Source organism: Brassica rapa, chromosome A03 (assembly GCF_000309985.2).
Source record: "Brassica rapa cultivar Chiifu-401-42 chromosome A03, CAAS_Brap_v3.01, whole genome shotgun sequence".
Lineage (NCBI taxonomy): Eukaryota > Viridiplantae > Streptophyta > Magnoliopsida > Brassicales > Brassicaceae > Brassica > Brassica rapa.
Window position 1 is genome coordinate 30067372 of NC_024797.2, and position 13906 is coordinate 30081277.

A 13906-nucleotide genomic window follows, 5' to 3' on the forward strand; every position below is an offset into this window, starting at 1 on the left:
CTCCAATAATCCTATTGGCTAAAACGTTTCCTTACTATACGCTTATGCGTAGAATAAAACCTCCCGAATACATTAAAAAAACTCAGTCTGCCGCTCGGTGATTCTCGTCCCACCGTTAAAGATGACGACGACGACTACTGCGTCTCTGTTTTCTCGGTGCCACTCTTCTTCTTCTTTAAACTTCAAATGCGAACTCGAATCTCCCGCGAAAACGCGACTGTTCTCTCCGGCGACAGGGAGACATGTTGTCCGATCGTTAAAAGCATGTCGTATCCGTTGCTCCTCCAGTGATCCTAGTAAGACATGGCTTTAGTTTCTCTTGACGTTATTACTGATCATACTGAGAGATGTGTTCTGTCTCTTCATGATTTGACTAGACTGTGTTCTGTTTCTAGATGATTTGACTAGGTTATGTTCTGTTTCTGCATGTTTTGACTAGGTTCACGTCATGTATTCGTGTCCAGTAGAAGACAAATGGCTGTCTTGTTATCCACTGTACAGCTTCTGTCTCATTGGCTTCCCCCTGATGGAAAGGCAGCTGAGTGAGTTTGAGGCAAAACTATTCTTCATGTTATAGTTTTAAATTTATTGTGCTAGGTTTTTAGCCAAATCTGACTGTTGGGTTTCACTTCAGCATGTATCCACTGATGAAAGACGAGATAAGGAGAGTGGTGACGAAGGGTAAAGCTGCTGGTGTGCTTCGTTTAGTGTTTCATGATGCTGGAACCTTTGAACTTGATGATAACACAGGTAGTAGTGTTGCCATGACTCTCTGATATATACTAATCGATCTCATTCTCAAAATCTTACTTAAGTGTTGTGTGTAATTTCAGGTGGCATCAATGGGTCTATTGTTTATGAACTGGAAAGACCTGAAAACGCAGGTTTGAAGAGATCTCTAAAGGCACTAAACCCTCTCTATCTCTCTCTTTTTAGTTAGTGTGAGCATGGCCTGTCTTGAGCATAGGCTAGTAAAGCATTGGTCTATGTCCCCAAAAATTTTAGGAAAAATTTATATATATATAACCCCTAAGTTTGCAAAATAAACTTTTTTTATATAAACTATTTCTAAATTGTTTATAGTCCCAAAATCTTAGGACCTGCCCTGAGTGTGAGCAAATAAAGATGTAATTTCACATATGTTTTTTTTTTTTTGGCATTTGTTAGGTTCTAGAGAAAGCAAAGATTAAGGTTGATGAGATACAACCAGGTAATTTCTGTTTGAAAGTGTGTCCTTGTTATGCCTTCGTGGTGCTAACGTTCTGAACTGTGTGATGTTAGTGTCTTGGGCCGATATGATCGCTGTTGGTGGCTCTGAAGCAGTCTCAATGTGCGGCGGCCCAACAATTCCAGTAGTTTTAGGAAGACTTGATTCAATGTAAGCACGTCTCAGTCTCTGGTCTTTGTTTCTATATGTTTAACAGGATGGTCGTTTCATGGTTTACAGGCAACCTGATCCAGAAGACAAGTTACCTCCAGAATCCCTCAATGCCTCGGGTTTAAAAGAATGTTTCCAAAGAAAAGGATTCTCGTGAGTCATAACTTGTGGTTTCTTTAGTACCAAAGTTTTGTAACACTTAACATCACTTGGGGGGGGGTCATTGCAGGACCCAAGAACTTGTTGCCTTATCTGGTGCACATACGATTGGGAGTAAAGGCTTTGGAGATCCATTTACTTTTGACAATGCATACTACAAAATCCTTCTTGAAAAACCTTGGAGATCTACTACATGTAAGTTGTTATACTCTAAGCTGAGGAGTGTATCTTTACATAGTTTTCTTAATTTATCATGACTTTATTTGGGTTGCAGCCAAAATGACGAGTATGGTTGGGCTTCCTTCGGATCATGCCCTCGTGGAGGATGATGAGTGCTTAAGGTCCGTCCTTCTTACTTTGATCATTTCATTATCTAACTTGTCAAGTAGCATTTGAAGCAGAGGCTGAAGAGTTTTGGAGTATATATTCAACTGATATTAAGATTCAATGTTTGATGCATAGGTGGGTGAAAGAGTATGCGGAAGACCAAGACAAGTTCTTCAGAGACTTCACCAATGCTTATATCAAACTAGTTAACTCTGGGGCCAAATGGAAAACATTATGATGTCTAATTTATCTTATGTTAGTTCATAAACATGCCCTGAAAATTTTGGGTTGTAATGCTTATTTAATTATTTTTCCTTTTCTATATACATGATGAATATTTCAACGAGGACACTCAAACCATTAGCTTTTTTTTTTTTTTTTGACAACATTCAAACCATTAGCTATGTGACGTTGTTCTAAGCATTTTAATGTTAATTCATGTGAATTTTGACTACTTATGTTTCGTTCATGTAGGTAATAGGCAAGACGGCATAGCTTTAGTATACCAAGTATATTAGTTTTGAATCTTTTGAACATAAGTTTTTAAAAATTGTTAATCCCAGTAAGATATCACTAATTGAGCTTTAGAATAAAAATGGGATAAGATGGAGATGATGGAATGAAAAAGTTTTGGGAAACATCAAGAAAGGAAGGGTGTCACTGTTGTAGCTGTGCCTTACCCTAATCACGGGACCAACTTGTCTCTTAATAAAATGGTTTCTGTGTCTAATCACTTTGCTTCCTCTTTAATCACTCTTTCTCAGTGCTAATCAGGATAATCATACTTCTTTGTTAGTAGTTACTAAACTATTATTATTAGAATTTTACTTTACAAACACCTTGAGACAGAATTAACTATATATTGGATACAAACGCATGATGATGATGTATGCTGAAAATAAAAGCTTGCTAATTAATTGGTTTCTAATTGTTAATTACTCTAGCTAATAAACTATACTATCTCCTCGGTGGTCAACAAATGAGTACTGCTGCTTTCATATGGTTTCTTAAAGAAAAGTTTCATTTGCATTAAATATTTCGGCCTACCAGGAGCCTTTGGGTGTGTTCATGTGGGTGCATGTATTTTAATAAAAACACTTGTGTTCTTTGATTTGCATAAAAATGGGACAATGATGGACTTTATTAACTTCTCATATCATCCAAATCTTAAAATATTATTGATTGGTTAGGAAAAGAAGTAAGCAACTAATTACCTGATAGTGTCATTATATTGGTCTGAAAAAAAAAACAGTTTTGTTACATATGATAGTTCACCATTGTCAATTTATATATGGAGATGATTTTATGACCCATGTCTAGAGTAGTCTGCATGCAATGTATTAAATAATGTTAACTTTTGAAACCATAGTGTTAGAAACTATGATATATTTAGATGAAAAGTATAGATTCCATGAGCTGGCTTTAGTATTTTTTTTGGATGAAAGGTGTTAATTAACTAGATGCCTAAAGTTCCCATTTAAGAATCAAGTATGTTATAATAGTGTGGGGGATGATAAGGTTCACCTTCATAAAGCGACTACTCGATAAAAGATTCATTATATAGAGATGTCTTACTATATGCGTGAAAAGAGTTAACAAGAATCAATTGAACATATTGAGGACTGTTGTGCTGCACTGATTCCATAAATTTTGTCTGAAACTATTTACACAGTCATTGACTCATTACACATCCTAATATATGCATCCATTCAAACCCTAACAAAATTCATTATTATTTTTATAATTACATTATGAACCTCCAAAAAAAAATATTTCAGGTTGTAGAGGAATCTAAGTTTCTTGTACACATTTCCGTTTACTAATCCTCCAATATCCTGATATATAAAATTTTCACCAAAACTGGAATAAATTCCTTGTAAAAAATAGAACAATTTAGAATCCTCCAATATACTCTTTGTATACTTTAATTGTTGGTTTATCTTTGAAGTATAAAAGAAGAAAAACAAACCATCCAAAGTTGACAGTCACAGAAAAAATCTGATTCAGATTTATGATTGTAACAGCAAACTTAATGTGGATAAAAAAAAATATATATATATATATATATAAATATATATATATATATATTATTAGTGATAATAGTAGACTTCCATTAAAAGAAAAGATTTAGAGTACCACAAAACTTCCCCTCAATCCCACGATCAAAATAGTAAACCGTAATTATCGTGGTGACGTGGCGATTAGATTTGGAACCGCCGCTGTAATAAAAATAACTAAAACGTTTTGTCATTTTTCTCCCTTCACAAAAAAAAAAAAAAATCTCAACTTGGGTGTGTAGACCGAGAATCCATCCTCAGAAACCCCAAAACCAAACACACTCGAGCACAAAACCAAATCTCATCCTTTTTTTTCTTCTTCTTCTTCTTGCATTCCTTTGATTGTTGCTTTCGATGGACGTTTGATTTGTTCTGGTAACTGCGTTTGGTGAGGTAAGATGTGCGTCCTTTTTTCTCTTGCCTGCTTCTCTTTGTTTCGTTGCTTTGAGACTTGTAATGAATCAGTGGAACTTATCTGCTTGTCCGTTTCCGTTGCTTGGTCTGTATATCGGTAGATCGATTTTTTTAATACTGTCACTTACTGATTTGCTTCATTACAATGACTAGTGAGTGAGCTCGAGATGTAGGTTTTGTCTGATTCAGATTTGCTTCGTTTCTCGGATTTGTTTTACTTAGATCGATGAAGCTACGGATCCATTTACATATGAGTGGTTTAAGTCTGGATACTGGACAAAAGGAGTGCTTTTGTAATGTAGCTTGATTCTTGCTCACTGTCACAATGTTGATAGATATTTAATTCACTTCATAAAGTACTCTGGTTTTGTGTCAATACGGTTCTTGTCTGTTGATTGATTTACATGATAATGCATGGTTCAAGTGAGTGTGTCTTCACTTATATCAGTGTTGTTTGTTTTGTAGTTTACTATGGATCCTGAAAGTACCATGGTGGCTGATGGGACTACTAACTCTGCTCTTCCAAATGGTGCTTTGACAATGGAGAATGTCTGTGTTGAAGGAAATGGTGTTACTTCTGGTGAAACTTTGGATACTAATTCAGAAAGTCAGAATGAGAATTCCGGAGACAGTTCTGCTTTGGATGCAGTTGAACATTCCAAAGAGGCAGCTGAGGTTTGTTGTAACTCTTGGATGGTTAATGTACTTGCCCCCGTCAGATAGTTAACGTTTTTGTTCTTTTGTAGGGCACACAAGTTGAAAGTGTAGATGGACCAAGGTATGCTAATGGCCAAAAGGCTCAACGGAAGCTAAAGCAGGAGAAACTCTCAGGTGGTAAGAATGTTCCACCGGTTCTTATCAAGAAGAAGAAAGAGATTAAAGGTGGAGATGCTAAAGTGGCATCATCTAATGGCTCTGTTGCTCCTATTGCACACACAACAAAGTCTCTAAAGAGCACATCTTTCAATGGTAGAGCGGCTAAGGTCACCGAGGTAATCACCCCTCACAATTTTTCTTCTATGTTTCTTTGCTTTTGGCTGATGATTATTTCTAATGTCTTCTTTTTTTTTTCATATCAGCATGGAAAGCTAGACCGTGCACCAGCTGAAAACGCCGCCGGGTATTGAGTCTGCTAAGTGTTCTCACTAATCTTTTATTCACTAATCAATTGTTGAAACTAGAGTTTTGTTTCTTTCTTTAATACAGGGACAAGGTGAAACCAAAGCTTCAAAAGAAACAAGTCCAGGAGACATCTGAAGATGATGCTCAGTCTTCTAAGTATTTGTCTACTAACTCTTCTTTCTTGGGGCCTTTATGCATTTGGCTCTCTTTTTTTTTAGCATTGGTGTTGATTATAACTTTATGGTTTCTTAGTAGCCCAAAAGCAGACGATGGCAAGCCTCGTAAAGTCGGTGCACTTCCAAACTATGGGTTCAGTTTCAAGTGTGACCAACGTGCTGAAAAGAGAAGAGAGGTTTGCGTTTTAAGTCCACTCTCCACAAACATGTATTGTGAAAATAATTGTATCTCTGCTTTCATATGGTGCAGTTCTATGTTAAGCTTGAGGAGAAGACTCATGCGAAAGAAGAGGAGATTAATAACATGCAAGCCAAGTCTAAGGTTTGTCTTCTAAACCCTCTTCTTTGTCATATAGTGTTCTCGACCTAAAACTCTTTGGTACTATCACAGGAAACACAAGAAGCTGAGCTTAGGAAGCTAAGAAAGAGCTTGAACTTCAAAGCCACACCCATGCCTAGCTTCTCTCAGCCGCCTAAAACAGAGTTAAAGAAGGTACTTGTGCTCTATCTTCTCAACAATGATCTCACCTTTTTGATGAAGTACTAATTCTCATTGTTATTGTAGATACCACCAACAAGACCCAAATCTCCAAAACTCGGGAGGAAGAAGACTGACTCTGAAGAAGCTCAGACCCCTCGTGTCGCTAGGCTGAGCTTAGATGAGAAAGCCTCTAGAGACAGCACAACCGCTAAAGGAGTTGTGCCAACAGTTGATCTCAAGAAGCAACCTTTGCGCAAATCACTTCCGAGATTGCCATCTCAGAAAACAGCTCTCCCTGATGGAAAACTCGCCCCAGCAAAAGCTGCAACAACCTCAGCAAAGGTGAAGCCTGAAAGAAAGAAAGTCGAAAAAGATGCAGAAGCCCTGAAGCAGTCTTCGGATCCCATAGATGAGGAAGCACAAGGGAATGTATCATCGTCCAATGCTGATGCGGAAGATTCACATGAGATTGTATCTCCAATGATGGATGAAGACAGAGCCAAGTCCATAGAGGTATCTGAAGTGGTTTCTGTTGAGCATTAAGACTCATAGCTTGAATTAATTAAGGAGGACAAGAAACCGTATGATATTTATTATATATGTACTTTCGACCAAAACTTATGTGAGAAGAAATGGGTAAAAGAGTGAAAAGAGTCGTATGGTTTGGTTCTAAATGTTGTTGCTTTTTGATATTTCTATGTTTTTAATCTTTCAAGTTGTGTTTTTGATGTCTTAAGCTCTTTTCTTTTTGATGCTTTGATTCGTAAAAGGTGAATATTCAGGAGATTATGCGTGCGCTTTGTGTATTCTCTTTTCTATTCTTCTTCCTTTTTTTCTTGAAAGATATAAAAAATGTCATTGTGATTTGTGGTAATTAGTGACAACTGAATTGACATTGTGTTATTACATGTGAAGCTGTTGTTCTGAAGATAACTGGTCCAGCCACTATAATCATGTTTGGTTCTTTGTTTATTGCCAAGAACTGAGGTTTTTTGTTTATCTATCGACTAATTAATTTCTTTTGCATAAAACGTTTGTGTTAAATTGAAAAGTTTTTTTCAAATCGGATTAGAGTTTTTGTAAGATTATCATAGAGCCAATCACATTTTGATCCACTAAATCATTTATGTAAGATTATTATCTTAAATAATCAAATAAATCTCAATTGTTGAATAAAAACTTTTGTATCTATCTTATTAAAACTCAAGTACAAAATTGGAGTGTTTGGAGACTTGAATAGGATTTTTAAAAATTTGGAGTGTTTGGAAACATGGATTGCAGTCTTTTAAAAAAAAATATTTTTGTTTGAAAACAAGGATAGTAGTATTAAGAAAAAAAGTAATGGGCTTATATTTTTTTAAAAAATTGAAAGTTATCTAGGCCACTTTTAAAATATACCAAAATGGGTCAATCTAATTCCTTAAAATTTTTTTTTCTAAACTAACCATAAAACAAAATTTAAACTTTATATACATATTTCAAATCAAAATAATAATTCAAATTTGATTTATATCAAAAATTGATTCAAAAATATACATATATTCAAAAATAGATTTTTACTAAACTATTTTTCAATAACCATTATAAAAAAATATTGTCAATATATATAAGAAAAATATAATACAAAGCCCAATTTGAAATACCAACTCAAATTATGGTTTTCATATTTCATATTAAGTTTTAAAAATATAATATATGTAATTATTTATATGATGGTATGTATAAAATACTATTAATTATATGATTACTTATATGATGGTACATATAAAATACGATTAATTATATGATGATAAAATACGATATATAATAATGACTAGGGATGGGCTTTTGGATACCCATACGGGTTTAGTTCTGATCGGTTTGTATTTTGGGTTTTCGGGGTCAAAGATTTCAGCCTTATTAGAATGTTTCTAAATTTTGGTTTGAGTTCGATTTGGATCTTTGCGGTTTGGTTTGGGTTTGGATAACTAATTTAAATTATTTTTAAAGTTTTAAATCATTATATATTTTAAATTTCTCAAAATGTATAAATAAAATAATATATTACGTATAAATTTGAATAACATATGTCATAATACTTAAGCTTAACATATCAATTGGCTTGATTTAAAATTTTAGATACTAAATCAATAATTATTTTAAGTATTTTTGGTGATTTGAGTATACTTTAACTATTTCAGATATTTACTTTTGACTATCTATATATATTTTCAAGTATTTAAACCAATTTAAAAGTATCATTTTTGATGTTTTATATACGTTAAATCTAAAAATAATTAATATATATAAGTATATAAATCTATTTTTAGATAAATTCGGATACCCAAATACTTCGGTTCGGATCAGATTCGGTTCTCTAAATAACAAAATTTTGAATAATTAGAATATTTAATCAATTTATGTTTGGGTTTGGTACTATATCTTTGGATCGGTATCGGTTATGTTCCTCGGATTCATTTTTCCAAATCCTAATAATTACATGAAAAACAAATATCAACATATTTTTCAAAATATACACTCGCGTGCCTGCGCGGGTCAAAATCTAGTTATAGTGAAAGCGCATATATCTCAATTGTTGAATAAACCTTTTGTATTATAGTGAAAGCGCATATATAGACTCGTTAGGACAACAACAAAGCTCCAACATTACAAGGTGAGGTGAGAAGCAAAATTAATAAATATAATATAATAATAACAAAGTATCACTTGTGGCTCTATGTTTCAAAAGAGAGACACCATCACAACGGTGACAAGTACCAATAACTTCACAACTCTCTGACCGCTAAGAGAAAACTAACCGCCTGGTTCACTTGGTTTTGAGGCTTAGAAGATTTAGAGAGTGCTCCCATTCCGTATATGCGCTTACAAAATATATATAAAATAGGGTCTAAAAGACACCTCCTGGGACGGCAGTGGGGTTGGCCTCGGGAGTGACAGAGACAAAAGGATTGATCCTGACCCAAAGCAACGAAAAGATGGAGGCCAGAAGAACAGACCAAACGATGACGATGGTTGGCGTTCTGTTCTGTCTTCCCATTAGACCTTTCAAGAAAGGGTAGAGATGGGCAATGACCCACAAGGCGAAGAAAAGCTTCCCAAAGAGCGGTCCCCATGACTGGTACCCACTGTTCACAGCGTAAGAGACACCAGCCACAATGCCTATGAGGTTCACAACTAGCACTGTGGTCGGTGGAATGAGAAGAGCTGTCCATTTGAAGATGTAAAGCTCCGCGAAATCCCCATCTTCGTCCGAGGCTTTGGATGTGACAGTGAAGTTAGTGTCTATCCCCGCAAGAACCTTGAGTAGACCTTGGAAGACTGCGAAAAGATGAGCAGATGTTCCACCGATGACCCAGAACTGCTCGTTCCTCCACCAGTCCTCAATGCTCACGCCGCTCCATCTCAGCTCTAGAACTCCAGTCACAGCGATTGAGATGAAGAGAAGAATAAACCAGATACTCGCGTAGTTGCTTATCTGCACAACAATGTTGTTATAGCTTTTTTAAATAAGAGATGATGAAGACTGAAATAAACGTATTGACATAGTCTAACGAACCTCTGGTATGATGAACTTGTCAGTGATGAGGCAAAAAGCAGGAAGGATACAGTAGGCGATGAGTGGGAGAGCTGTAATAGGGTAGACAATGGTGTTGATGTAAGCGAGTCTCTCCAGAAGTCTCAACCTTCCTGTATAGCCATACCAGATAGGGCAATGTCTACTCAGGAGAATCTCAATGGATCCCAATGCCCATCGAAGAACTTGGTTCAAACGATCAGAAAGATTGATTGGTGCAGATCCCTTAAACGCCGGTCGTGGAGGATTGCAGTAGATTGACATCCAACCCCGGGCATGCATCTTGAACCCAGTAAGAATATCTTCTGTCACAGAACCATAGATCCAACCAATCTAAACCAAAAAAAAAAAAGCCAAATAAGTTGTCGTCAGAGAGGTGAGAAAGGGAACATAAAGTTTGAGAACTCACCTCTTTTCCCCATTCAGTCTTGTCCTCGTAACCACAGCTTATAACATGAATAGCCTCCTTGAGAAGAGTAGCAGGATTAGTCGTTGGTGGAATGCCACCTTGTTCCATGAAGGTAGCCGCAATAAACACTGGGGACTGACCAAAACGCTTCTCTACACTCTTCTGGGACATTAGAATAGACCTCTCATCATCATATCCTGCATCAAAAGAGAAGTGTGAGATTACACCATCAAATGAAGAAGTGATGTTATTATTACACTATAAGCTCAATCAGAACCTTCAAAACCCTCCTCGATGTCATCCATGTTGAAAAGTGGAGCATTGGAGTCACTTCTGTTGATGCCTCTCCTCTGTTGATCATAGTTATACTTCTTGCTCTTCTTTCCTTTCTTCCTTGAGCCGCAACAGCTCTTCACAATGATATTTGGTTCCAGATCTTCCTCAGTCAAAACAGGATCATAACCATATAGAGCTTGTCTATTGAAACAACAACCAGTACCCACATACACTGGACCCTGGATACCATCTAACCCCTTCAAGTTAATCTGCCCAAAGTAACAAATATCTAAGTCAGAAACGAGTAAATCCAACAAAAGTATGAACAAACGATAAAATACAGTGTTTGAATGGAGGAGTGAAGCTCACATCGAAAAAGACTATATTCCTGTTGGCATATCGATCGTGCAAGTCAATACCATCAAAACGCTGTGGAAACTGCACATAGCAGCACTTCTTTCCATAAGCAGGGTCCATCAGGAAACACATGGCTTCTTTAATAGCTTTGCTGTTGTTGAAGTAATGATCACAATCCACGTTCAATAGATAAGCTCCATTCGTCAGAACAGCAGAAACACGGATCTGTAGACGTAGAGAGAAGCTGAATCAGGAGAGAACAAATGTCACTAGACGAAAGAATATGAAGAAGAAAGTTAACAAACCAATGCATTCATAGCTCCAGCCTTCTTGTGGTGTTGAAATCCAGGCCGCTTTTCACGAGAAACATAGATGAGCCTAGGCAGCTCATTTCCGTCGGTATCCAGACCTCCACTGTGGCCTAAGAACACCTGAAAATGAAACGAAACGATGTAGCATATATAAAACGATGTAGCATACAACTTAGGGGTTGCCTCAGGTACACTTAGGGGTTGCCTCACTGTACCTGAATCATTCCAGGATGATCTCTAGTGTTGTTACCAGGCCAGGGAGTACCATCTTGCATCGTCCATCCTTCTTCAGGGATCTTCTGTGCTTTAGCAACAAGTGCATTGATCCTCACCTTAAACTCTTCATACTCTCTCTGTCATTACAAAGCCAAACAAACAAAGTTTTTTTTAGAGACAATCTCTAGTTTTACTAATAGATGAGAAAGCAAATGGAGAGACCTTCATAGCTCGTCGCTCTTTAACAAAAGAAGGCTGGATCTTGTCCTTCAAGTAATCTATCTTCTGTGCAAAATAGAACTCAGGGGCTCTGGGTTCAATGCTAAACTTCTTGCAAAATGGCACCCATTTCTTTGCGAACTCGGCAGTTTCAGAAAGAGATTCGAACGTCAGCATAGCTGCACCATCGTCTGAAACATAACAGGCTACTTTGTCTACCGGGTAGTCCACAGCAAGAATCGAGAGAACTGTGTTTGCTGTTACAAGAGGAGGCTCTTTCAGTGGGTCCACTGTACTAACAAACACGTCAACAGGAGTAAGCTGCGATGGTTCACCGTCTCGATCATATCTACAATATGAAACCAAAACAAACCATTAAATATAATCAGGATGATCCTATCATGATCTAGTCAGAAATTGATATGCACCATTGTGGAAGAAGGTATCAAATTAGCACAAAAAAATAAGATAAAGAAGACTGGATAGACCTAAAGACCAACCTTATAGCGAGACGGTCAAGATAAGTCTCTCGGTTAATAGGGTACCATTTGGGAAACTGATCGAGAAGCCAAGAAAATGCAAACCAGATCTCACAAATAACTGAGGTCAACCACAATGGATAAGCATCTTTCACAGGGTGCGTTGTACGATATTGTAAGAAGAATCCCAAGATGATAAGCCGGAGAATAATCACAACCCGGTAAGGTGTGAGATGAGAAGGCGGGATAGGCACAATACGGCTCATAGGCAGCCTCGAATCATCAGCCCTGTAATTAAAATATCATTAACTCAGTGGAAGGAAACTAAGGAATAACACTCAAATTTGAATAAGATTTACGTCTATAAGAATCTAGCAAAGCAGAATAGTCCCGAGTCTAGTTCTTTGACTTACATTTGGAGTTCTTCGCCGTTGGAACCAGTCCCTTCAATTTCTCCACCTTTCCCTTCGTGGTATTTACCAGTCATCTGTACCATATTCTTCTCCTGCTTCAGCTTCCAGCCTTCAACCCTTTCTTTCCAGTCAACATTGCCAAGCCCATAAGAGTTCAAATCTTTCGAAGGGTCTACGATTCTCACAGGGACTGCAATTTTTAAGCACAAGCTATCAGTCAGTTGTCCACAAAAAAATGACATATAACTAAGGCCTTGTGCTTAAAGAAAAAAAAAATGAATACCAGGTTGGCGTGGGTCAATATATGGAGATGAAATGGCATTCCTGTCACCAGGCCCTAAAGGACCTGATGTAGTACGCACAGATTGTGTATCAGGCGTGCGAATTTCCCCTGAAACCTGTGTAGCAAATAAATAAAAAAGTGTAATCTAGACACTTAATGAGTAATACAGACCACTTTAGATGTAGATCATTACCGTATGGCCATGGGTGAGAAGAGGAATTGGTTGAGATTCATGTCTAGAAGAGGAAGAGAACTCTTCACCATGTCGTTGTTGGCGTCTTCCCTTGTTAGCTCCCTGAGCGTAATTAAACTCATTTTCAATATCATCAACATCATCCTCATCTTCATCTCCTTCAACACGAGGACTCCCTGCAACAATCCAAAAAACTTGTTCACCAACAAAGACTAAACAGAAAAAAAAAAAAAATCCAAAGACTAGTACTGACCCCTGAGACGTCTGTATCTAGTCTTGCATTGAGGGCAACACTGAGTTCCATCTTTCCTGTCGTACTCATAGCAAGGACGGCAGACAGGGAAGGCACATTCATTGCAAGCCACAAAAAGATCTCCAGTTTCAGTGAGCCCAGCGTTATCACCACAGATCTGACATGTATGTGGATCCATATTCTTCAAAGCTTTGGACTGCATTGAGTATCATCAACTGTTAGTTTATTGAGTATATAAGAAACTACTGTAACAGATCAATGCAGATCCAAGTAAAGTAGTAAACTTTGAGAGCTAAAGATCTATTACACAAGCCTTAGATTCAAGATCCTAAACTGAAATCCACAGATATAAAAGGAAAGTTTCCATCTTTAGCAACTCAAGATCCTAATGGAGGAAACTAGATGAGATCTAGAAACACTAACCCCGCCGTCAGATTCGTGACGGATCCGAACGAGCTCGTTTCTCCGGTAGGATCCAGCGACCAAGCCGGCACTGGCCTCCATTGATGCTGATGAGTCAGATCACACACCGACAAAGAGATGTTCAGCACTGACACTCTCTTTCTTTCTTTCTTTCTTTCTTTGATCTCTAAACTTCAAACACCAATCTGATTTGCCTATTTTATCTCCGTGTCTGAGTTTCTTATTTTTTTAAATATTTTTTTTAATTGACAAAGTAAATATTTAACCGGAGGTGGTGACGGTAGCCTCTTCGTCTCCTATAGTTTTGGCTCGGCTTGGCTCGGATTATCTATGTGTGTTCTTTTTTTAAAGCTGAGCCGTTGGCTTCCCCACTAGACGAGCCAGCT

General features: G+C 37.2%; 3 protein-coding genes across 5 annotated transcripts; 2 read left to right on the forward strand and 1 right to left on the reverse strand.

Moving 5' to 3' along the window:
• Positions 1-34: 34 nt before the first annotated feature.
• LOC103862119 (putative L-ascorbate peroxidase 6) lies at positions 35-2233 on the forward strand. The gene is made up of 10 exons (XM_009139829.3): positions 35-296; positions 440-542; positions 635-750; positions 834-904; positions 1168-1210; positions 1282-1378; positions 1448-1531; positions 1608-1732; positions 1812-1878; positions 2000-2233. Exons 1-10 carry the CDS (start codon positions 122-124, stop codon positions 2100-2102), a joined length of 984 nt encoding a protein of 327 aa, XP_009138077.1. The 5' UTR covers positions 35-121; the 3' UTR covers positions 2103-2233.
• Positions 2234-4093: 1860 nt separating this feature from the next.
• LOC103862120 (protein WVD2-like 5) lies at positions 4094-6922 on the forward strand. Of its 3 annotated transcripts, none has more exons than XM_009139830.3 (9): positions 4094-4314; positions 4801-5010; positions 5082-5327; positions 5415-5455; positions 5542-5613; positions 5710-5809; positions 5884-5955; positions 6025-6126; positions 6199-6922. In XM_009139830.3, the coding sequence occupies exons 2-9, from the start codon at positions 4807-4809 to the stop codon at positions 6655-6657; spliced, it is 1296 nt and encodes a 431-aa protein (XP_009138078.1). In that variant the 5' UTR covers positions 4094-4314; positions 4801-4806; the 3' UTR covers positions 6658-6922. The 3 variants fall into 3 exon arrangements, with proteins under 3 accessions (XP_009138078.1, XP_009138080.1, XP_009138079.1); XM_009139832.3 differs by having other exon boundaries at positions 5713-5809; XM_009139831.3 differs by having other exon boundaries at positions 4112-4321.
• Positions 6923-8768: 1846 nt separating this feature from the next.
• LOC103862122 (cellulose synthase A catalytic subunit 1 [UDP-forming]) lies at positions 8769-13785 on the reverse strand. Its single transcript, XM_009139833.3, has 14 exons — positions 13521-13785; positions 13098-13293; positions 12845-13020; positions 12652-12766; positions 12369-12558; positions 11977-12243; positions 11480-11825; positions 11257-11394; positions 11036-11161; positions 10743-10955; positions 10375-10642; positions 10098-10294; positions 9671-10021; positions 8769-9589 (listed from the first exon to the last, which is right to left on the reverse strand). Exons 1-14 carry the CDS (start codon positions 13599-13601, stop codon positions 9002-9004), a joined length of 3252 nt encoding a protein of 1083 aa, XP_009138081.2. The 5' UTR covers positions 13602-13785; the 3' UTR covers positions 8769-9001.
• Between the last annotated feature and the right edge of the window lie 121 nt (positions 13786-13906).

Coding starts and splice junctions, on each gene's coding strand:
- LOC103862119 (XM_009139829.3), top strand. CDS start 122: ATGACGACGACGACTACTGCGTCTCTGTTTTCTCGGTGCCACTCTTCT. Junction 297..439: donor TTGCTCCTCCAGTGATCCTA/GTAAGACATGGC, acceptor TGTTTTGACTAG/GTTCACGTCATGTATTCGTG. Junction 905..1,167: donor GTTTGAAGAGATCTCTAAAG/GCACTAAACCCT, acceptor GGCATTTGTTAG/GTTCTAGAGAAAGCAAAGAT.
- LOC103862120 (XM_009139830.3), top strand. CDS start 4,807: ATGGATCCTGAAAGTACCATGGTGGCTGATGGGACTACTAACTCTGCT. Junction 5,011..5,081: donor ATTCCAAAGAGGCAGCTGAG/GTTTGTTGTAAC, acceptor GTTCTTTTGTAG/GGCACACAAGTTGAAAGTGT. Junction 5,956..6,024: donor ACATGCAAGCCAAGTCTAAG/GTTTGTCTTCTA, acceptor GTACTATCACAG/GAAACACAAGAAGCTGAGCT.
- LOC103862122 (XM_009139833.3), bottom strand. CDS start 13,601: ATGGAGGCCAGTGCCGGCTTGGTCGCTGGATCCTACCGGAGAAACGAG. Junction 13,294..13,520: donor GTCACGAATCTGACGGCGGG/GTTAGTGTTTCT, acceptor TACTCAATGCAG/TCCAAAGCTTTGAAGAATAT. Junction 10,295..10,374: donor CATCGAGGAGGGTTTTGAAG/GTTCTGATTGAG, acceptor CTTTTGATGCAG/GATATGATGATGAGAGGTCT.